General features: G+C 38.2%; 1 protein-coding gene across 2 annotated transcripts in view; it reads left to right on the forward strand.

Annotated features, from left to right (window-relative positions):
• The window catches only part of Pafah1b1 (platelet activating factor acetylhydrolase 1b regulatory subunit 1), a 49,808-nt gene that overhangs the window by 15,129 nt on the left and 10,530 nt on the right, over positions 1-24,149 (forward strand). For both annotated transcript variants that reach the window (XM_075991700.1, XM_075991701.1), the window contains exons 2-7: positions 9,361-9,577; positions 17,978-18,062; positions 18,305-18,379; positions 19,301-19,507; positions 21,887-22,055; positions 23,884-23,986. In XM_075991700.1, coding sequence (XP_075847815.1) covers positions 9,546-9,577; positions 17,978-18,062; positions 18,305-18,379; positions 19,301-19,507; positions 21,887-22,055; positions 23,884-23,986 — 671 coding nt within the window. In that variant the 5' untranslated portion in view covers positions 9,361-9,545. The remainder of the gene's footprint in view (positions 1-9,360; positions 9,578-17,977; positions 18,063-18,304; positions 18,380-19,300; positions 19,508-21,886; positions 22,056-23,883; positions 23,987-24,149) is intronic.

A 24,149-nucleotide genomic window follows, 5' to 3' on the forward strand; every position in this document is an offset into this window, starting at 1 on the left:
AGCAAGATATCAGAACTGGTCAGAAATGGTGGTGCCTTCTGGGCAGTGGTGGCACCCTGTCTTGAAACACCTCCCCTCCCCCCTCATAGGACTAACTCAGTCTGACTCTAACAGGACCTATGCACAGCCAAAATTTTTACTGCTTTGGAATGCAATTAATAATAATAATCATTATTATTATTATTATTGAGGTAGGGTGTCTACATAGCCCTGGCTGTCCTGGAATTCACTATGCAGACCAGTAGACCAGGCTGGCATCTAATTTAGAGATCTGCCTGCCTCTGCCTTCTGAGTGCCGGGGTTAAAAGTGTGTGCTACCTCACCCAACTAAATTTTATGTTTTTAAATTGTGTGTTTGAATTTGTACATATGAATGCAGTTGCCACAGAAGCCAATCCTCTGGAACTGAAGACAGTTGTCTGTGAGCCATACAATGTGCAAATGTGCATGTTAGGAGCCAGTTTTGGGTCTCTGCAGTATCTCTATAGCACCATTTTGTTTTTTATTGTATGTTAAATAATAAAAAGTACTTACAGTAATATAACAAAATGCTTTACTCTCGAAGCTTTAAAAAAATAACTGTGGGGTGGGGAAGCATGCCTTTGTTCCAGCACTCGTGAGGTGGAGGCAGGTGGATCCCTTTGAGTTCAGGGACAATTAGGGCTGTTACACAGAGAAATCCTGTCTCAAAATGAATGAATGAATGGATGGATGGATGGATGGATGGATGATGGATGGAAAGAAAAAAAGAAAAGAAATGGTATTGAGATTACAGTTTATATCCCTTTTGTGCCTTTTGTGCATGCCATGTTTCTTTCCAGGGGTATTCCTCTCACTTGTATATATTCCTTTTTTGTTTGTTTGAGACAGAATCTCACTATGTAGACCAGGCTGGCCTCTGCCTCCTGAGTGCTAGGATTAAAGACATGTGCTACCCCACCTGGCTGTATATGCCTTTAGAAAACAAAAACAAAACAGAGTGTGTGCATTCGTGCATTTGGAGTTGTTTCTTCCTTCCGCCCTGTGGGTCTTGGAATTAGAGCTCAGATTGTCAAGATTGGTGATGAGTGTCTTTTACCTGCTTGCTGAGCCATCTCACTGGCTCGGTTTTTATACATGTATACATGTGCCTATCAATAAACAATGTGAGTGATACTGCGTAGATTTTTAGGCTTTCTGTGAATCTTGTACCATATATTTTCCAACTTAGTATTTTCATCTAGTAAAGTGTTTTCTAGGTAGATTTCAGAAATAAGACTTAAACTGTTTCTAACATGCACTATTAGAGTACTGCTGTGAATGTGTATAAATATTTGCAGATGAGATAGTTTGTTTGGCATGCAGTTCATCTTAAATTAATTAGTAATTTTTTTCTTAACAATTTCCATGATTTGTATTTAATAAAGAATAACATTTTGGGCATCAATTTTAGATCACATATTCCTGAACTCCCTCCACCCCCTACCCCATTTTCTTGACCATAGAAACAACCTGAGTTTATCCAGTTACTTAACCAACCAGAGGTTGCCTGCTGGTCACTTTCAGGTCAGAGTAAGTTTGTAAATATGTCTCTCTTGGCCTTGTATAGCTAAGCAATATTTAAACTATATTTAAAATTACATACTTTGCATTATCTTTTTTCAGATCATCATGGAAAATTAGACAAAGCTTCAGCAACTTTACATTTTTACCATGTAAGCAAAGCTGGGCTTAGAGGTGCAGCCTTAGAGAGCCTTTAATCTCAGGCTAAGAAAGGATAGGATATCTAGGTTCAGGGCCTACACAATAAGACTGTTTCAATAATAATAATAAAATGAAGGAAAGTTTACAACTTTGCATTTTACCACTTGTATTATCTATAAACAATAATTTGTGGGGGGCTGGAGAGATGGCTCAGTGGTTAAGAGCATTGCCTGCTCTTCCAAAGGTCCTGAGTTCAATTCCCGGCAACCACATGGTGGCTCACAACCATCTGGAATGAGGTCTGGTGCCCTCTTCTGGCCTGCAGACATACACACAGACAGAATATTGTATACATAATAATTAAATAAATATTTTTTAAAAAAAAAAAAACAATAATTTGTGATTCATAACTTTTTTTGTCCAGATAATTTAGGACCACTCTACAATGTGGTTGAATTAGATTAAAAAGACACAGAACTGTTTGTAAATCATGGAGTTCTGTGCAAATGCCAGGTATTTATTGTTCTAAACATTCAGGTTCTAGAAAGGTGTTCTGCTTTTGTTAATGGTTTTTGGAGGCGGGTTTTTTTTTCCTTTTTTCTTTTTGTTTTGTTTTTTTTTTTAATGTAGCCTTTGCTGTCCTGAAACTAGCTCTATAGACCAGGCTGGCCTCAAACTCTAGAGATTCAACTGCCTCTGCCTCCCAAGTGCTGTGATCAAAGGTGTGTGCCACCACTGTCCGGTCTGGCCTGGAATTTGATGCTAGCTAGAGGCTGTCCTCGAACTTGCAGAGTGCAGAGGTCCACTTCTGCCTCCCTAGTGCTGAGATTGACTAAATATGTGTGCCATCCTGCTAATACAGAGCATATGCTTCCAGAGTATTCAGTATAGTTATTAGCAGAAAGACTCAGAAAAACTGTATACTGCTGAAAAGAGATTGCTTTGACAGAATTATCTCAGCCTCCAAGTGCTGAGGATTGTAGGTATGCTCTGGTGTTACGGGTTTTACTAATGCCCGTATCAAATGCTGTTTTGCCTTTTCCCAAAGCATGATTCACCTTTATTTAGAAGTAAATTTTGTTTTCTTTACGAGAACTACTTATTTTGTCACTGTTAGCCTCTGGAATTTAGAGTACAGATCACTCAGCTTTTTGTAGCTTTTTGCAGTCCTTAGCCATTCTAGTAATACTGTATTCCCTAACTACTCAAAAATTTGGACTTGGATATTTTTTCATATTATTTTTTCTTTTCCAAAACCTGCTTGAAAGAATTGTCAACCAGTTCTATCTTCTTTTAAAATCTTTTAGTTTATAATGCTGCTTGGTCATTTAGAACAGTTCTGATCGTGTTTTTATTCCCTCCTTCCCATTCCTACCCTCCCAGCTTTTAACTGGATTTGTCTTCCTTTAGTTGATTGCATCTTATTAATCTTCATTACAATATAGAGTCTAGCAAGATAGGTAATGAATAAATACGTTTAGCTTACACCTTCACTTATTTTGTTTCTTAAGGGCAGAGAGTGTCCTTAACATTATTACCTAGTTCTTTTTTTTATTTTTTATTCTTTTTATGCATGTGTATGTGTGCATACATGCCATATAGCTCATGTGTGTTGGTCAGAGAACAATTTTCAGGAGTTGGTTTTCCTCTTCCACTTTGTGGGATGCATGGAGTGCAGATCATTAGGCTTGATGGTAAGCACCTTACTTGAAAGCCATCTTGCCAGCCTGATTTCTAAGTTGTTTGTACAAGTGGAGACAAACATTAGTTTAGGGGGTAATAAATGAGTTTAGGGGGTAATAAATGAGAAACCAGTTGGGGAACTTTGCTTTTATAAAAATTGCTGAGGAGTTGCCCTTTAATAGAAGTGGGATCTGCAAATAGTGAACTGTTAGGGGAAAAAAGGCCATCTTCCTCTAAGTGCACTTTGGCTATGAGACTCAAATCATTCCCATTGCTTCCGTCCTAGTCCAAGGCCTGTCATCACTGACTTCCAGACCCTTTTCTTGCTTTAATATGGTTTATTATTTCCTAAACAGTCATCATGATGCATCAGTTTGAAAACATTCTTCTCTAGCTAGAGAACTGCACTGATTTATGTGTATATGTGTTTGTGTAAATGTATGCCAGTTGTGTGCCGGTGCTCATCTGTGGAGGGCAAAAGAGGCCTTCAGATTTCCTGAGCTAGAATCACAGGCATGAGTGATGGGAACCAAGCTGGAATCCCCTGAAAGAACAAGATGAAATCTTTTTTTAAAAAATATTTTTATTTATTATGTATACAATATTCTGTCTGTGTGTATGCCTGCAGGCCAGAAGAGGGTACCAGACCTCATTGCAGGTGTTTGTGAGCCACCATGTGGTTGCTGGGAATTGAACTCAGGACCTTTGGACAAGCAGGCAATGCTTTTAACCTCTGAGCCATCTCTCCAACCCCTTCTGTGAATGGCTTTTCCATCCATCCATTCATTCATTCATTCATCCATCCATCCATTCATTCATTCATTTGTTATTTTTCAAAACAAGGTTTCTCTGAGTAGCCCTGGAACTTGATCTGTAGACGAGGCTGACCTGAAAGAGATCCACCTGCTTCTGCCTCCGGAGTGCTAGGATTAAAGGTGTTCCCTACCACTGCTTGGCACATGAATGTTTTATTAAATATTACTACAGTTTTTTTCTCTTCTGCTTTTTATCCCTCCCTCCCTCCTTCCCTCCCTCCCCCTCTCTCTTTATTTATTTTGGTTTTTCGAGACAGGGTTTCTCTGTAGTTTTTTTTTTTTTTTTTTTTTTGGTTTTTCGAGAAAGGGTTTCTCTGTGGTTTTGGAGCCTGTCCTGGAACTAGCTCTTGTAGACCAGGCTGGTCTCGAACTCACAGAGATCCGCCTGCCTCTGCCTCCCGAGTGCTGGGATTAAAGACATGTGCCACCACAGCCCGGCTCTCTTCTATTTTAAAGCAGAGGATTTTGTTAGTTTTGACTTTTTTTTTTTGAGACAAGGTTTCTCTGTTAAGCTTTGGAGCCTGAACTGGAACTCACTCTGTAGACCAGGCTGTCCTCAAACTCACAGAGATCTGCCTGCTTTGCTCCCGAGTGCTGGGATTAAAGGTGTGTGCCACCACTACCCTGCTGATTTTTTTTTTTTTTTTTTTGGCAAGGTTTCATATATCCCAGGCTGGCCTCAAATTTTTTTTTTTTTAATGAATAGTGATTTGATTTTGCGGGGAAGGTGTTTTCAAGACAGGGTTTCTCTGTGTAACAGCCAGACTGTCCTGGAACTAGCTCTTGTAGACTAGGCTGGCTTCAAACTCACAGAGATCATATGCCTCTTCCTCCCGAGTGCTGAGAGTAAAGGTGTGCGCCCCACCGCCCGTCTATGAATAGTGATTTAATATCACTGCTGTGTGTGACTAAGATGAGAACTTATACTTTTTGTTTTCCTCCCAAGACAGGGATTTTTCTCTCTGTAGTCCTGACTTTGTGTAGCCAGCCCTCTCTTTGTAGACCAGACTGGTCCTGAAGTCACAGAGATCTACCTGCTTGCCTCCTGAGTGCTGGGATTAAAGGTGTGCCTCACCAACCTAGGCTGATCCTTACGTTTTTAAAATATTAAATAATTGAAAGCTTTTAATAAATTGTCAGCATTTTAACTTAGAACTTACAATTCTCTGATGCCTGCTCTTAACAAGCAATAACAAAGATAGCTTAGGTTGGTGCAATACTAGATAAAAATTACCAAATAATAATAGGCTTAAGGCATCACTCATTAAAAATGTGTATTCTTTCAGCAGACTTGACAATTTCTTTTTAATTTCTCTCTTTCTCTCTCTGTATGTGTGTGTGCGTGTTTGTTTTAGCTCAAGTGTAGGTCAGAGGGCAGTCTTGAAGGCCAATCTTTATCATGTGGGTCCGAAGGATTGAACCTAGACTGTCAGGTTTGGAGGCAAGCATTCCCACTCAGCAAACAATTTCATTGGCTCCCTTGTTTCTGAATTATTTGTTTGGTTTTGTTGAGACTGAGTCTTCTCTCTGTAGCCCACCTGTCCTGGAAAACTCTGTAGACAAGGCCACAAACTCAGAGATCTGCCTACTTTTACCTGCCAGGATTAAAGGCACACCATATCTGACTGGTTAGGGTTATTACATGCCTTCTTTCCTGATATGTTCTTGAGCCCTATTTTCCTAATACTGTTTGGTAAGTTTTACCTGATTTGTAGCATATTGAAAAATGAAGTGGGCATGATGGCTCAAGTCTTTAGTTCCACTATATTTGGAAGGCTGAGGGGTAGGCAGATCTTTTGTGAGTTTGAGGCCAGCTTAATCTACAATGAGTTTCAGGACAGTCAGAACTACTTAGTTTGAGGGGAGTGGAGTTAGGAAGGAGAAAAAGAGAAAAAGAAAATCTGTTTTGGTTAAGTGTTTATTTAAAAATATTTTTTAAAATAATTCATTTACTTTTTTATTGTGCGCTAGTTAGTGTTTTGCCCACATGTATGTCTGTGTATAAGGGTATTGGATCCCCTGGAGCTGGAGTTACATAGACAGTTGTGAGCTTCCATGTGGGTTCTGGAAATTGAATCTGGGTCCTCTGGAAGAACAGCCAGTGTTCTTAACATTTAAGCCATCTCTCTCTAGCCTTGGTTTTTAAACTTTTTATGTGAAGATCACAAAGCCATTTCTGAGTTGTACCTTGTTTTATATTCAAAACTTTGTTAGGTTCATTTTAGAACAGAAATCTATAATTTATATCTAAATATGTTCTTCAGATTTTTTTGGTATTTTCTTGTTTGGAAAAGGGGACTCATGTATCTTAGATAGGCCTTGAACTTAACTGTTAGGTACATACAGATGACCTTAATGTCCTCTTCTACCCATCTAATGTTGGAATTACAGGTTTGTACCACTTTATGCCATGTTGGGATAGAACTTTCCTGGGGTTTCATGCCTTCAGGAAAGCACTCTACCAACTGTACTACATCTGTCCCAAGTCTGTGTGAAGGTAATTGGATGAAATGGCAGGCTTAGGAATATACCCGTACATGTATTGGTAGTAAATAGTAATGTGTTCTTTGTTTTGGAGTTATATTCTAAAGCTTGATCATTTGTAAGGTAAAGTATTTTTTGTTGCACCCAAATCTCATTCCCTTTCTTTCCTTTCCCTCTACACTTCCTGATATATTTATTAGAACTTAATGTGTGGGTAAGAACTTAATATGTGTGTTTGCGCGCACTAAGTAAGTCATCTGTCACTGAGCTACATCCCCAGCCCCAACTTCTACTTTCTAAAGACTTTATATGGGAAATATATGACTATAAACAAAACTAAGAGAATAATGTAATGAATTTTGTAATTCAGCTGTCTGATCATTATTCAGATTTCTCCAAGTGTTTGCTCATATCTTTATTTTATAGTTTCTTTGGATCTAGATCTAAACATGGTTCATAAATTAAAGCCAGCGAATGTCACTTACTTGGTTTCTTTGTTTTTTCAAGACAGAATTTCTCTGTAACAGTCCTGGCTATCCTGAAACTAGCTTTGTAGATCAGGCTGGCCTTGAACTCAACAGAGACAGTCCTGTATCTGCCTCCCAACTGCTGGGATTAAAGGTGTGCTCTAACATGACCCAGTTAATTTAATTTATATTTGAAATGGCTTTGAATGTATAGTTGAGCCAGGATTTGACTTGAGCTCGTGGTAATATTTTTTGTCTTAACTGCATGAATCCTGTTGGATTCACCATCCACAGGTTTCTTTTCTGTCTTTTTTCTTTCATTGTCTAAGGCTTTTCACATCTTAGATTTTGCAGCTTTTGTTCTTATGTGTCCTCTGCCCTCATCTTACTGCAAATTGATAATTGGAATCAGAGGCTTAATCAGATTGATTATTGCAGTATTCTTTCACTTACACTAATATAAAACATTTACATAGGTATAATTGTACATCCTGTCTTTTTTTTAAATCAGCATTTAAATATCTGATCTGGCAGAGAAAACAAATGCTTATATTTATCTGTAAAAGTTTTGTTTTATGGTATCATCTCTACTCCAGCTCTTTGCCCATTTAAACATTGTTTTCTAGCCAGGCATGGTAATTCATTCTTGTAATCCAGTACCTGGTAGATGGAGGCAGGAGGATTCCCTTGAATTCCAGGCTAGCCTGGGCTGTAACATAATACCTACTGTTTCAAAAAAAAAATTAATAATTGATATCGTTTCTGGTATGTTTCTCATCAAGGTTATTAATGAACTGCATTCTGAATGCACAGTTTATCCTTTCATATTTGATAACTTTGGGTGCTATAAATTACCTCTCCTCAAAAGTACTTCTTTGATTTCTGTGATATACCTTTACTGACTTAATTGCTTTTTCTCAGCCTTAGTTGCAGTCAATCTGCCTTCCACAAAACCCCATGCTTTTTTGTATATTCACACATACAGACACTCGATACTCACTTATATACTCAGTCAGTTAAATAGATGCACTCTGTACTCACAATTGTCTCATATACAGACACTCCATTCTTATTGTCACTCAGCCTACACATGCTATACTTACCCTCTTCTTTCCCCTTCTGGCTATTGAATCTGTAACCTTGTGCAAGCTAGGTTTAACTCTAGATCTAATCTTATTTTTTAATTAAATTGATTGATTGAGGACTTATGCATACTCAGATTTGGAGATAAGAAAACTTGCAGAGGGCTGGAGAGATGGCTCAGCAGTTAAGAGCGCTGTCTGTTCTCCCAAAGGTCCTGAGTTCAATTCCCAACAACCATATGGTGGCTCACAACCATCTATAATGAGATCTGGTGCCCTCTTCTGGCCTGCAGACATGTGCAGGCAAAACACTATACATAATAAATAAATTAATCTTTTTTTTTTAAAGAAAACTTGCAGAAATTGATTCTTTCCACCTCTTGGCTCCCAGGGGTTTAGGTTGTTAGGCATGCCAGCAAAGTAACCACTGAGCTGTTTATCTCATTGTTGTATATTTTGTTTAGGCCCATTCACTGTTCTGTAATTTTTTTGAAAAACATATATGTGATTCCTCTTGACCCTAGGCTGTAAAGACCTGAGCTGGTTTTACGCTCCATCCTCTGTATGAGGATTGCTGAGTGTGAGGCCAGTCAGGGCTACATGGTGAATTCCTGACTTGTAAAATAATAGTAATAATAGTAATAATTTACTTTTAAGCAGAGTTGGAGTTTTCTAGAGTAGTTATATATTAATGATTGAAGTTAAATAGGTAAATATGTTAAACTCGAAAACAATGCTATGTTGCTGGTATGGTGGTGCATGTCACAAAGCTAGCACTAGAAAACAGGATGATTACAAAAAGTCTTAACCAATAAGGGCTACTTAATTAGACCCTATCTCAAAATCGGCAACAAAGGTACAATTTTACATCATTTTAGCTGGGTTTGGGGGTACATACCTGGGTCAGAAATTATAACACACTTGTAGAGTCAAAAGGATGCCTGCCTGGTCTACATCGTAGTTTATTGTTGTTTGAGATAGGAATTTATTTTTGCATTGACTGATTTTTTTTCTTCTTTAAACTATAGGTTGACTATCATCTAACATGCATGTTAATATAATTACATGATGTTCTATAATAATTTAGAAATAATACAAATTTTAAATGAGGGAAATAATTTTATTTTTTCCTTTTTCTCTTTTTAGGTGGAATGAACGTTACTTGTTGACTATTTCCTGGTTGCTGATTCGATTCACTTGATAAAGAATCATTTTCCTCTCTGTGGCTGCCACTTAGTGGCATATTTAATTTAAATCCAGGGATCACAAAACTTTCGATTTTTCTGGAGGGACATACCACTATATCAAATAAGTTTGATATTGCAGCCAAAATGGTGCTGTCCCAGAGACAACGAGATGAACTGTAAGTTTCTCAGTTTTCTGCTCTTTAGAAACCTCTTAGAAGCCAGGCGGTGGTGGCGCACTCCTTTAATCCCAGCTCCAAAGCCACAGAGAAACCCTGTCTCGAAAAACCAAAAAAAAAAAAAAAAAGAAAAAGAAACCTCTTAGAAGAATAAACTATCATGATTAATGGTACATGGTGTAGAGGCAAGGTCATCCTCTGCTCCTTTGGAAGTTCAGGGCCAGCCTTGGGCTAGCTGACACCTTGTCACAAAGGGGAGGGATGGAGGAAAGGAGACAGGGTTGGGAAGAAAATATTAAAATGTAGTCTTGGAGTCTAAGTGTCTTTATCAATGTGTGCTATATTAGTGTTGATAGTTTGTCTTGGCTTCAAAATTGGACCTCATAGCATGGAATTAATTCTTTGTCATGTTTTTTGAGTTTAAAGCAAGATGAATATTAGTTGGTAAGTTTCATCTTTTTTTTTTTAAAGTATCGTAGACATATTCAATAGGAAAATAGTGCTACTGCAGGTAGATCTTATAATTTACAAAAAAAAAGGTTGGGGACTGAAGAGGTGGCTCAGTGGTTAAAAGCACTGGCTGTTTTTTTTTTTTTTAAAGATTTATTTATATACTATGTATACAGTGTTCTGTCTGCATGTATGCCTGCGGGCCAGAAGAGGGCACCAGATCTCATCACAGATGGTTGTGGGCCACCAGGTGGTTGCTGGAAATAGAACTCAGGACCTCTGGAAGAACAGTCAGTGCTCTTAAACCTCTGAGCCATCTCTCCAGCCCCAGCACTGTCTGTAACTCCACCTCCAGGGGATCTGAAACTTTCACCCAGACATACATTTAGGCAAAACACCAGTGCACATAAAGTAAGACTAAGTCATTAAAAGAAGTTAATTATGCCAGGCATGTTGGTGTAGGTCTGTAATCCAGTATCTAAGAGGTAGAGACATGTGGGTCTTTGAATTTGAGACCTAACATGGTCTACATAGTGAGTTCCAGGGCAGCCAGTACTACACAGTGAGACAGTCTTAAAAAACAAAAGAAAATTTATTAGTTTCTCTCACTGAATGACCTTGCTGATTTGACAAGACTGGCCGGCTGGAATCCCCAGCACTGGGCTTATAAACAGGTCCCACCAAATCCGGCTCTTTAAGTGTAGGGGATCTGAACTCAGGCCTCATAGTTGAATGGCAAACAATTTACCTACTGAGATATCTCCCTAGCTTCGCTAATTTTTGTTTTACCTAGGATTCATGTTATAGAAATGAACTCCTAGTTATTGTTCATTATCTCATGGTTAATTTAGTATTTAATTTTATGAGGTATCTACTGCATATAAGTAGATGCATTAATGAGGGCATAAAATTCCATATTTTGTGATAATCTACAGCATTTCAATTTTTGTAGTTGAATACCAAGGAGATAATTTAGTTTTGTGTTCTAGATTTATTTTAGGATTCCTATGACTTTTTTTGTTTGTTTTCTGAGAGGGAGGCTGATACTGTAGCTTACCCTGGTTTGGGGCTTTCTGGGTTGAACCAGGCTGGCCTCAAAGGTACTATGATCCTCTTGCTGTAACCTCCTGAGAGCTGAGTTTATAGTCATGGTACTGTGCCCTGACTTCTTTGGATTTTTAGAATCTTTTCTTTGGAAGACTTAATTTCCAGTGCACCAACACTTCCATTTTTTCCTTTTTAAATTTATTTATTTATTTCAAGGTAGGGTTTCTCTTTGTAACAGCTCTGGCTGTCTTGGAATTCACTCTGTATACCAGGCTGGCCTGAGACCTATAGAGATTTGACTGCCTATGCCTCCTGAGTGTTAGAATTAAAGGGTGCACCACCACCATGTGTCCCCTCGCCTCTTCTTGATAAGCTCTTGATTATTGGAAGAGGGAGTATCATTTTCTTCAATGATAGAGCCACTGGGAGATTGTAGGCAGACTTTTCTTTCCCACCCTCCAGTTCCCAAATAACTGACACAGAGACTTAATATTAATTGTAAATTCTTGGTTGATAGCTCAGACTTCTTACTAGCTAACTCTTACGTTTTAAATTAACCCATATTTTTTTAAGGATTCATTATGTATGCAATGTTCTGCCTGTATGTGTCCCTGCAGGCCAGAAGTTGGCACCAGATTTTATTACAGGTGGTTGTGAGCCACCATGTGGTTGCTGGGAATTGAACTCAGGACCTCTGGAAGAATGATCAGTGCTTTTAACCACTGAGCCATCTCTCCAACCCCCTTAACCCATATTTCTTATCTACCCTCTGCTATGTGGCTGGACCGAGTTTCTTTTAACACAGCATGTTTCTTTTGCATCTGCTTGTGACTCCTGAGACTGCCCTTCTTCCCAGCATTTTCTCTGCCCTGAAAATCTGAAAATCCTGCATTGTTCTTGGCCAATCAGCTTTTCGTTAACAGTGAGAACACATCTTCACAGTGTACAGAAGGATTATTGCACAGCATATCTCCCTTTTTTCTCTAAATAGAAAAGGAAGCTTTAACTTTAACATAGTAAGTTTATATACAACAAAAATATCTAGTCCATTGTATTTGGCAGATTTAGAGAAAATATTCTATTATTTATCTTATCATTGTGAGTTCAAAAGTTTTATACCTAATTAAGTTTTATCATAGCTAAGGAAAACTTTAATTGTTCAGTCTTTAACTCCTTTGAAGACTCCAGAAGGATGAAATTTTACCTGAAGACAGGGGGAACTGACTGCCTGGACAGTCACTCAAAGTTCCTGTAATGTTGGGGCATCCAACTTTGGCTTGCAGACCTAGTATATCTGACAGACATTTCTGAAAAGCAAGGAATTTTGAAGGACTGTCCTACCTTGGGTTGGCAAAGTTTGGCAGATGCCCTTTTTACATCCTGTTAGTCCAGTTTGGACAGTACACTGTCAGCAATTGAGAGGCAAGGGCAGTTTCTTTGCCGAGATTACTAACTTTTGCCATAAATAAAGCAAGCTCTGTACGGAGGTTCTTTAATGCCCATCATCTTCTTTTGAAATACATTATGGGTGGTGTCAGGAGCAGATATATCTCACTGTTATTGAAAAGCTTTAGGTTATTAAACATATAAAATGCCATATTCTGTTTGTCATTGAAGTGTTTGAAGACTGTCTACCTGTCTATATCTGTTTAACCTTGACAACATACCTAGTGTTGCTATAAATTTGACTAAACTACTAGCTACTAACTGTTTTGCTTTTGTTTGGATTTTTTGTTCTTGTTTTTGTTTTTTTGAGACAGGGTTTCTCTGTAGGTTTGGAGCCTATCCTGGAACTAGCTATTGTAGGTCTTGAGGCATGCTTGGCCACTCCCAACTTTTTACATCCTTGTTGAACTCAGGTCCTTATACTTGCATTATAAGCTCTTTACCAATTGGACTATCCTCCAGCCTCTTTGTTTTCTTTGTTTTTTTGGGTTGTTTGTTTGTTTAAGGTAGTTCAGAAACATTCTTGTATCCACTTCCAGGCGGCTTGGAACTTGAAATCCTCTTTCTTGCCTCACCCTCCTAAGCGCTGAGATTTATGGATGTGTGCCTCCTTTAAGTGATAGGGGTTGAACCCAGAGCATTTGTGCATATTAAACACATATTCTACCACCGATCTATATTCTCTTATGTTCTAACATTTTCATTATTTGTATGATTGTTTTGAGGACAGTTTTAAATATTAGTGATTATAGGTAATTCCTGTCTTCAATGGCTGTTTTTAGTACTAGATTTTACTGAAACTAGTAAACAAAAACCACTTTACTGAAAGTTGTGATTGTGTCAAACATACTGATTTTTATGATTTAAATTTAAACCTTTGTTTTGTTGGAGTAGAGTCTCTTGGGAGGCCAGCTTCCTATAACTCAAAAGAGTGCTGGGATCATACTAAAGTCATACCAGGTTTTAGTAATTGTTGATAAAAGAATTAAGTAACTATATATTAGTTAACTTGTTGCTGTGACAAAATTCCTGTTAAAAACAGTATAAGGAAGGATTTAACTCACAATCTGAGGCATAATGCATCTGGGAAGGTGGGATAGTGAGTCACATTGTATCTGCAGCCACAGAGCAGAGAGGTGTGAATGGCAGCTGCTGCTTAGTCAAAGACACTAGCACATGAGATGTGGCCACCTACATTTATAGTAGTTCTTTGCTGTTTGTTTAAACCTTTCCAAAAACAAAAATACACCCAAAAGGTGTGCTTCTGTGGTGATTCTAAATTCTTTTCAGTTGATGGTGAAAATTGACCATCATATTAGGTGATGATAATTGAGATATAAGAATAGAACATGTTTTTGATTGACTATTTAAAAGAATTTCAAGATGACATATACTTAGTGAATGTTACTGCAGTTAGGAGGTGGAAGCTGGATTCAGTGTCAGAATCTTTAAAGTCCCTGATATAGGCAGAAGTTTCTGTCTCTTCCACCAGTTCCCAAATAGCTGATACAGGCTTAATATTATAAATGCTTGGCCAATAGCTGAGGCTTATTACTAACTAGCTCTTACGACTTAAATTAACCCATTTCTATTAATATATGTATTGCCACATGGCTTATGGCTTTACTTGACTCCAGCATGTGTTGCTCTCTCTGTTTCCTGGTGACTCCTCTGGTTCTGTCCTTCTTCATCCCAGCATCCTTAGTTTGGTTGTCTCACCTATACTTCCTGCCTAACTACTGTCGGGGTCCAGTGCTAGCCCGGACCATAAATTATTTCTCTCTGGACCATACCTCAACATAAACTATCTTTCTCTGGACCGGCGTGGACGCGCGAGAATAAAGACACAACTCACATGGCTTTATCGGGAGGGAGATTCTCCATGGTCCCTCATGATATCCTGAGTTCACATGCTGAACAATTCCTCTTGCTTTATTCTTCAAAAAGCCTTATATATAAAAACATAAACTGAGGAGTAAATACATTAGCATTCTGTCTCTTAGGTAACCAGGTGAATGGCTTTTAGTCACGTCCACATCTACCTATCTGCTCTCTATGCTAGCTAGCACGAAGGCTTGAATCGGCATCTCTATCAGGTATCCTCCAAATTACAAAAAAAGGAGCAAAACATCTTGACCTTTTGTTAGGTTAGCGACAGCCTGTCTGGAAAGTTACTTGACTGCTCCGGATACTAGCCATGGCCCAAGAACTTGGCTGTCACACCATGTAGAAATATGGGCCTACAAACTACGAGGCAATAAGCTTTTTATTAGACCAATCACAGTGACATATATTCACATAGTGGAAAGGAATATTGCACTGCTCCCAGGTCTCTGGTAAATGTAACTGTTTGTTCCATAGTGAAGGTGAAGGTTCATTTGCCCTTCATAGTAACCTCTCTGTGACTTGTATTCACCTTAACATTCAATAGTAGTTGAATTATGAACTGCTTTTTTGAATTAAATATTGTATGACATGAAGGAATGACCTTATAACCCTTTTATCATAATTCTTAGGACCTATTACGTTGGACTAGAATATAATAAACAGTCCAGAAACTTGCCACACCTGTGCTTCCCCTTCTCTAAGACTCAGCGGAAAGCTGTAACATATTTAAGAAAATATTTAATTAGAGTGATGGCTCAGTGACTCAGTGCCTGTTGCACCACAGTGTTGAAAGTTCAGATCCCCCTGAACTGATAGAGAATCAACTACCAAAAGTTGTCTTTTGATTTTCACCCACCTGATCTGACCCCCACCATGTCCTCACCCCACATAGACAGATGATAGTAAAAAATAAAATGAAATAAGTTTTTTCATCTTCTCTGTTAATACATGTATGGAAATTGTCTTTGAGTCAAATAGTTTAGTCTCAGCATAATAACCCTAGCTCTTGTTGAGACAGTACCATGTTTTGGGCTACACTAAGCTTCATAGTGAGATCCTACTTCAAAGGAAAAAAAACACCGGCTTATTTCATTGATTGCATTTTAATTTGTCTTCATGTTGTCTCTCAAGGTTATGGAATTTCATCAAGTGGTTCCAGGCCAGCTAGGACTATGTGGTTTAACCTTATCTTTAAAAAAAAAGAGGCATAGGATTTAGGTAGATTATCTCTAGAAGAACATATAAAATACAGCAGTGGTTGCCTGTGATGAAATATTGGAGATCAATGGCAGATATGAATCTCTTGGGGAGGGCTGGGGATATAGTGTGCGTGAATCCTTGGATTTGATTTCCAGTGCCTTGAATTTGGCCAGGTGACTGAGTCAAAAATTCAGGGTCGTCCCACTTAGGTAGTTCTTGGCCAGCCTGGTATACACAAAACCCAGTTTTTTGTTTGTTTGTTTTTGATTTTTTTTGGTTGGTTTTTTTGTTTTGTTTTTTAAAAGATTTATTTATTATGTATAGTGTTTTGTCTGCTTGTATGCCTGCAGGCCAGAAGAGGGCACCAGATCTCATGAGAGATGGTTGTGAGGCATCATGTGGTTGCTGGGAATTTGAACTCAGGACTTCTGGAAAGAGCAGGCAGTGCTCTTCTTAACCGCTGAGCCATCTCTCCAGCTCCCACAAAATCCTGTTTTATAAAAATAGGGAGGACTAGGCATAGTTGCACAAGTCTTTAATTCAGCCCGCAGAGACAGGCATACATTCCTCTGTGAATTCAAGCCAAGACAAAGACCCATTTTCTTTTTTGGTTTTTTGAGACAGGGTTTCTCTGTGTAGCTTTGGTGCCTGTCCTGGAACTAGCTCTTGTAGACAAGGCTGACCTTGAACTCACAGAGATCTGCTTGCCTCTCCTGAGTGCACCATCACCACCTGGCTTTAAGACCCAATTTCAAAAGAAAAGAATACATAAAACAAAATGGGGTACAGGATGTAATGATACTATTACTATATGTGTATATTTAATTTTTGCTTAAGCCCATGGTAGTGGCTTGGGAAGGGGGTACTTTTGTAGACCAGGCTGACTTCAGACTCACAGAGATCCACCTGCTTCTGCCTCCTGAGTGCTGGGATTAAAGGCTTGCACCACCCAGCTGGTATTAACTTTTTAATTATATGTGTTAGTTTAAAGTCTTAAAGAAGAATTCTAAATTAACCTTTTCTCTGATTTTTGTGACTAAAGGCTCAGAATAATTGAGAAATGCTGAAGTAGGAGAGCAGGGATGCTTGCCTATATTCTGTCAGGACAATGAAAGAGAAGCATAAAAAGACATCATTTTAAGCCATTTCAGCTTTGAATTATAATTCTATATTAGTCTCACTCTAAGACAGTAGACTGTAGCTTGTGAAGTTTTAGTCTATTGCAATGGTTTAGAATTATTTCTAATACTACAACACTTTGGTGGGGGGGGGTTGTGCCTGAGATGTATGTTTATAAAGTATGCATGAGTGTCTACTGGAAACAGAAAGACTTTGCATGTCCTCTTACTCTGTTTGAACAGCAAAGTCTTGTTCTGAACCTGGAGCTGTAATACTTTGGTTAGTTAGGAAGCCAGCAAGCCCTAGAGAGCCTCCTGCCTCCACCCACCTTAGTGCTAGGTCCATAGACTTCCCCAGAACATTCATCCTCATACATGAGTTCTGGGGACATAAACTACAATCTCATGCTTGCACAGCAAAGCACTTGTAACCACTGAGCCATCTCTCCATATCCTTAACTATACTTTTATCAAAACATTCTAAACCAGGCATGGTGGCACATGCCTTTAATTCTAGTACTTGATAGGCAGAGACAGGTGTATCTCTGAGTATGAGGACAGCCTGGTCTACAAAGCAAGGTCAGGATAGCCAGAGATACACAGAGAAACTGAGTTCTAATCTCCAGTGCTTGAGCTTTGTATATCAAATATTAGGAGAAGGTGAATGTGAACAGTAGCAAAACTGAGGGTTACTTTTGCCAACTGATAGCTAGGTATAGAAATATATCTTTAGCTGTGGAATGTCCACAATTTATAAGCTAAGCAGTAAGTTAGAAACTTATTAAATGTCAAGGTCTGGGAATGTAGCTCAGAGGTACTTACCTAGTATACACAGTGTCCTGAGTTCAGTCCCTAGCATCTGGGGGGTGGGGGGCGAAAACAGAAATGTCCAAAAATAATACAGATTAATTGTGACCGTGGCTAATGATTCAGAACCTTTGGAGGTGATCCATTTTTCCCCCAGAAAGATGTGTATAATTTAGAAGGAAGTATTCTTTTTAATAGATTTTTTAATAGCCAGGTAGTCGTGGCACAAGCCTTTAATCCCAGTACTTGAGAGAGGCAGGGGCAGGTGGATCTCTGTGAGTTTGAGGCTGGCCTGGTCTACATAATGAAGACAGCCAAGGCTATCAGGGAAACCCTGTCTCAAGAAACAAACAAACAACAACAAAAACCCCAAGATTTTATAAGTGTATTTCCTCAAATAGAAGCGAAGTGTTTTTAGGACTCATTTGAATTTATTTTCTTTCAGAAATCGAGCTATAGCAGATTATCTTCGTTCAAATGGCTATGAAGAGGCATATTCTGTTTTTAAAAAGGAAGCTGAATTAGATATGGTATGCTTGACCTTTTGAACAGTCTTCTAATTATTCATAGTATAGTTAATGGGTGTGTTTTATTTAAGTTTGCAGTAGTTAGGGCAATTCAGCTATTCAACTCTTGCCACTTTTTTCTTAAGATCTACTTAGCATTGAACTTAATTTTCTTACTTTTTTGTATGATAAGATATTTAATGTTTAGACTTAGATGTCATGGTTAAGCCTTTTTTTTTTTTTAAAGATCTTGTTTTTTCTCCTAGAATGAAGAATTAGATAAAAAGTATGCTGGTCTTTTGGAAAAAAAATGGACATCTGTTATTAGATTACAAAAAAAGGTAACTAAATCTTCTTTAGTTTGTTGTGGTCAGTGTGCTATTACAAATTTTCTGAAAACATTACCATGAATTATTAATCTTTTGATACTTATATCTGAGTATCATACATTCCCTTTGCTTCATGAAAACTTTCATTTTAAGGTCATACAGCCTATAGTAATGCGTTGGTTGAATCTGCATTGTCCTGACTGAGAAATTGAATGAGAAATCATTTGTGCCCTGGAAAAAGAGTACTAAATGTGGTCATGTGGTCTCACATGTACCATTTTTACCTGTTTTGTTTTGTTTTGTTGCCTGAAAGATAAGTAACATACTATTCCATTTCTAAAATATATATTCTTCACATTAAAAGTTAGAATAATACAAGCCCAGCTATATTAAAGTCATTGACAAGTTATCAGTGCCTAGTTCAGTAAATGTTAGCTTTTGTTGTGAGTATTACTATCTTTTTTAAAAAATATTTATTTATTATGTATGCAATATTCTGTGTGTATGCCTGCAGGCCAGAAGAGGGCACCAGACCCCATTACAGATCATTGTGAGCCACCATGTGGTTGCTGGGAATTGAACTCAGGACCTTATGAATAGCAGGCAATGCTCTTAACCTCTGAGCCATCTCTTCAGCCCCTGAGTATTACTATCTTTAAACATAAATAATAAACTGGTGTAGGGGAAAAAACACTAAAAATGATAGGTGTAAAGGGAGCAAGGCAAATACATTGATCTACTCTGTTAATAAATATAAATAAAAACTGTCTTTGAATGAAATGGCATAGTAACCCCAGCGCTTAGGAGCTGAGAAAGGAAAATTATAAGTTCTGGGTTACCTTAAGCTTCCTAGTGAGAAACTACCTAAAAGCAAATAAAACTCAAATATGTTATAGATTGCATTTTTATTTAACTTCATGTTCCCTCACCAAGGTTATGGAATTAGAATCAAAACTAAATGAAGCAAAAGAAGAATTTACGTCGGGTGGTCCTCTTGGTCAGAAACGAGACCCAAAAGAATGGATTCCCCGTCCACCCGAGAAATATGCGTTGAGTGGTCATAGGAGTCCAGTCACTCGAGTTATTTTCCATCCTGTGTTCAGTGTTATGGTCTCTGCTTCAGAAGATGCTACAATTAAGGCAAGTTCTTTTTGTTTGTTCCTTTATGGGTTTTTTATTTTGTTTTGAGAAACAGTTTTGGCTATCACACTGGCCTTGAACTCACAGATAGCCTCCAGCCTCGAGGTTGCAGCCTTGGGTCACCACACCCAGGTAAGGGAAATTCTGTGGGTTTCTGTTTATTTTTGTTTTTTGAGACGGGGTTTATCTGTGAGTCGTTTTGGTGCCTGTCTTGGAACTAGCTCTTACCAACCAGGCTGGCCTTGAACTCACAGAGGTCTACAGGTCTCCGCCTCCCAGTGCTGGGATTAAAGGCCGACTTGAGGTAAATTGGGAGAAAGAAAAGCTTTAGGGAACTCACCAAGGCCAGCTGGACTGGGTCTGAAAAAGCATGGGATAAAACCGGACTCGCTGAACGTAGCAGACAGTGAGGACTGCTGAGAAGTCAAGAACAATGGCACTGGGTTTTGATCCTACTGCACGTACTGGCTTTGTGGGAGCCTAGGCTGTTTGGATGCTCACCTTACTAGACCTGGAAGGAGGTGGGAGGTCCTTGGACTCCCCACAGGGCAGGGAACCTGGTCTGCTCTTCAGAGAGGGGGAGTTGATTGGGGGAGGGGGAGGGATATGGGAGGCGGTGGCAGGGAAGAGACAGAAATCATAAATAAATAAATAAATAAATAAACAAAAAAGAAAAAAGATTTCACACAGGGAGCTCTCACTTTATCTCTGTGGTGCTGGGGAAATGACTCAGTGGTTAAAGGCACTGCCTGCTCTTCCAGAGGTCCTGAGTTCAATTCCCAGCAACCACATGATTGCTCATAACCATCTGTAATGAGATTTGTTGTCTTCTGGACTGTAGGCATACATGGATACAGAATATTGTGTACATAGTAGAGAAATAAATCTTCAAAAAAAAGAAACAGATGTGATAATAAAATCACTAAGTCCTCCTTTTATTTGCTTTTCATAAGTTTTATTACCTGGGGTAACTACAGTCTAAAATATCAGTATAGTAGGATATTTTGTGAGAGAGAGCACATTTACATATTACACTGTATTATTATGATTATTTTTCAACTGGTTATTGATATTAAAATGTTACTTATAGCCAGGCAGTGGTGGTGCATGCCTTTAATCCCAGCACTTGGGAGGCAGAGGCAGGTGGATCTCAGTTAGTTTGATGCCAGCCTGATCTACAGGAGTTCCAGGACAGGGTCCAAAGCTACACAGAGAAACCCTGTCTTGAAAAACAAACCGAAACAAAAACTTTGTAATATAAATTCATAAGTACATCTTTATAGTAAAAATATAGTATATATATATTGATGCTACCTGTAGTTTTGGGGTTCACCTGTAGTCTTCGAAATGTGTCACTCATGAATAAGGGGAGACTGCTGTAATATAGTCATAGTCTCTGTGCTTTAAAAAAGAAAAGTCAGAAGGAAAAACCACATCATTGGTAGTAGTTTTTTTTTTTGAATATTTATATTTATAGCGAGTTTCAGGATTGACTTCAAAGCTACTGAGAAACCCTGTCTGGAAGAACCAAAAGAAAAGAAAAAAATGAGTTCCAGAACAGCCAGCACTTAAAAAAACAGACAGATTTTTTTAAAAAATCTTTAAAATTTAAAAACTGAGGCTGGCCGGTGGTAGTGCACACACCTTTAATTCCAGTTCTTGGGAGGCAGAGGTGGGTGGAAATTTGTGAGTTTGAGGCAACCCTGGTTTACAGGGCTACACAGAAAAACTCTATTGAAAAACAAAACAAAATTGATTTCAATCAAACTACAATTTGACCACCAGAACAAAGATGTAGTATGTTATTGAGTGACACCTCTTTGTAATATTGATTATTGGTAACTCAGTTTCTGTTTTAGAAAAAAATGTCATTTCAGAATGAGACTTTTCCACATGAAATGTTTTTGTTAATCATTAACATTTGATTGAGCAGTAGTTTGTGTAGTTTATAAATTTTTCCTTAGTTCCTTAAATATCTACATTCTACTGCTCTAGTTGAATTGAGAACTTAAATCAGTTCACTGTTCTACATACAAATGCCTATCATTGTCCCAACATATCTTTTCTGTAATTGAATTCCCTTACTTATTTCTACTGCTTACTCTCAGACTAGTGTGCTTTGACTCTCTGTACCTTCTCATTAGCATAATTAGGTGGTGGATTCCTAACAGATGTGACACTGAAGGTCTACTTGGATAATTGGCGCTCAATTTCTCTATTGAGAAAGGCCAGTTTGTACTTGAAGATTTGATATTTCCAACAGATTATTATTTGTTATTTGTTAATTAGCCAGTAAGGTGCCAGACTAAGTTGCTGGGTGTAAATATAAAATGAGGACGTGATGGGTTGGTGTTGACCATTTTTCTCTTCACTTGACAGGTGTGGGACTATGAGACTGGAGATTTTGAACGAACTCTCAAGGGGCACACAGACTCTGTACAGGACATTTCCTTTGACCACAGTGGCAAGCTTCTGGCTTCCTGTTCTGCAGACATGACAATTAAACTATGGGATTTTCAGGGCTTTGAATGCATTAAAACCATGCATGGTAAGGAGTAGAGGATGGTGCTTTAATTTTTGGCAGGGCACTTGAAAAAAGAAATAATTTGCTACCTGTGTATAGGTACCCTGCACTTAACTCCTAGTTGTTTGCACTGATGGGCAAGTTTAATGAATAAACTTTGATAATAGAGATTTTCTTGTTAGGAGGGCTTAAGTTTTATGTGAAATCCTAATTTGTATTTATAAGTATATTTGGATAAAAACTACAAGTCAGATTAGTCCAACAGAAAAGGACAGTTAGGACAGTTAATTTACTGAGGTTGTTGGTTTTTTTGTTTTTTGAGAGAACAGCCAATTTGGAAGCTGGAAGCCAAAGCTGTGGTACCTTTTTAAGTGTTCATACGTTATTTCATCTCAAAATATCTGTGTCATAGAATAATAAAGATGAAGTGAGTCATACTTAAATTGTCTGAATATATAGGAGATACTAACCTTTATCATTTTGGAGTTTTAGGGACAGAGTCTCACATTGTAGCCTTGGCTGGCCTGAACTCAAATATCTGTCTGTATCTATCTACCTCAAGTACTGGCTCTGTGTTATACTCCCCACCCCCAGGCAGGGTTTCTCTGTGTTACCCAGGCTATTCCAGGTTGCCTTGAAGTCAGAGATCTACCTGCGTCTGCCTCCCTTGTCCTGGGATTAAAGACGCCTGCCTTGACTCTGTTTTCTTTAAAGAACATGGTTGTTTAGATATATGTAAGAACATATTATTAGTGACTTAAGAACAAGCCAGGTGTATTGGTGCCTATACATAGTTCCAGTAGACCAGAGGTCAAGGTGGGAGGACCACTAGCTTAAGGCTGGCCTTCATTACAAAACCCCAGCTGAGCTGCACGGTACACTACTAGTCTCAAGAAAGCCAAACAAAAGAAAAAGATAAGCTGGTGTTACTTAGTACACAGGCTTATTACATGGAGTGTATGATTGAAGTTTGTGGGTTTTTTTTCACTCAGTTAAATGTATTTCATAAATTCTACTGAAGGAGCCTTGGCAGATTCTTTTGTAAATACGTTATCTAAAATTATGTAAGTTGGCAGTATCTTACTGCTATCAAAAGAGTTTGCTTGCAGAAAGCCCTTAGTGTGATCCTGATTGCTAGTAAAACTGTATAATTTCATTACTCAAGAAGTAGAACCAGAAGGATCAAAAGTTCAAGGTTTTCTTGGCTACATAGCAAATTTGAGGTCAACATGGCATACATGAGATCCTGTTTCTAAAAAAAGAGTTTTGCTAGGCATGGTGGCACCTTTGATCCCAGATTTAAAGACTGAGGAGAATTGGGCTGAATTAAAGAAAAGAAAAAAACAGGAAAGTTTCTTGAAAAATATATGCCTTGAGCTTTTTCCAGAAAGTGTAGCTAATTTGGAATGTGAACAGTGTTTTATGAACTATTTCCCATATTGAACATCAGTGTCAAAGATAAATTTCTTTTTTTTTTTTTAAAGATTTATTTATTTATTATGTATACAGTGTTCTGTCTATCTGTATGCTTGCAGGCCAGAAGAGGGCACCAGATCTCATTACAGATGGTTGTGAGCCACCATGTGGTTGCCGGGAATTGAACTCAGGACCTCTGGAAGAGCAGTCAGTGCTCTTAACCTCTGAGCCATCTCTCCAGCCCCCTAAAAATAAATTTCAACCACTATTTAAATAAAAGGCCAAATCTTGCTTTTCCTATTCTCTTTTTTTCCCCTTATAATCCTGTCTAATTTACATAAAGCTCAGTGTAAAAGTGCTTTCTGTAGTTTTTTAAAATAACTTAGTAAAATCCCATGGTTAACTGTTAAATACTTTGCTGTATTATGTGTTTTAGGCCATGACCACAATGTCTCTTCAGTAGCCATCATGCCTAATGGAGATCATATAGTGTCTGCCTCAAGGGATAAAAGTATAAAAATGTGGGAAGTGCAAACTGGGTAAGTAGATTTAGTTAGAAAGCACTAGCCAAAAGATTCTAAAAATAAAACAGTATTATTTTGAAAGTGCTTAGTAATTTCATCTTTACCCAGGAATAATCACTGTGACATACATATATAGTTGAAGGTTGGAAATGCAGCATAGTTGTAGAGCACTTGCTTA

Source organism: Microtus pennsylvanicus, chromosome 11 (assembly GCF_037038515.1).
Source record: "Microtus pennsylvanicus isolate mMicPen1 chromosome 11, mMicPen1.hap1, whole genome shotgun sequence".
In the NCBI taxonomy this organism is placed as follows: domain Eukaryota; kingdom Metazoa; phylum Chordata; class Mammalia; order Rodentia; family Cricetidae; genus Microtus; species Microtus pennsylvanicus.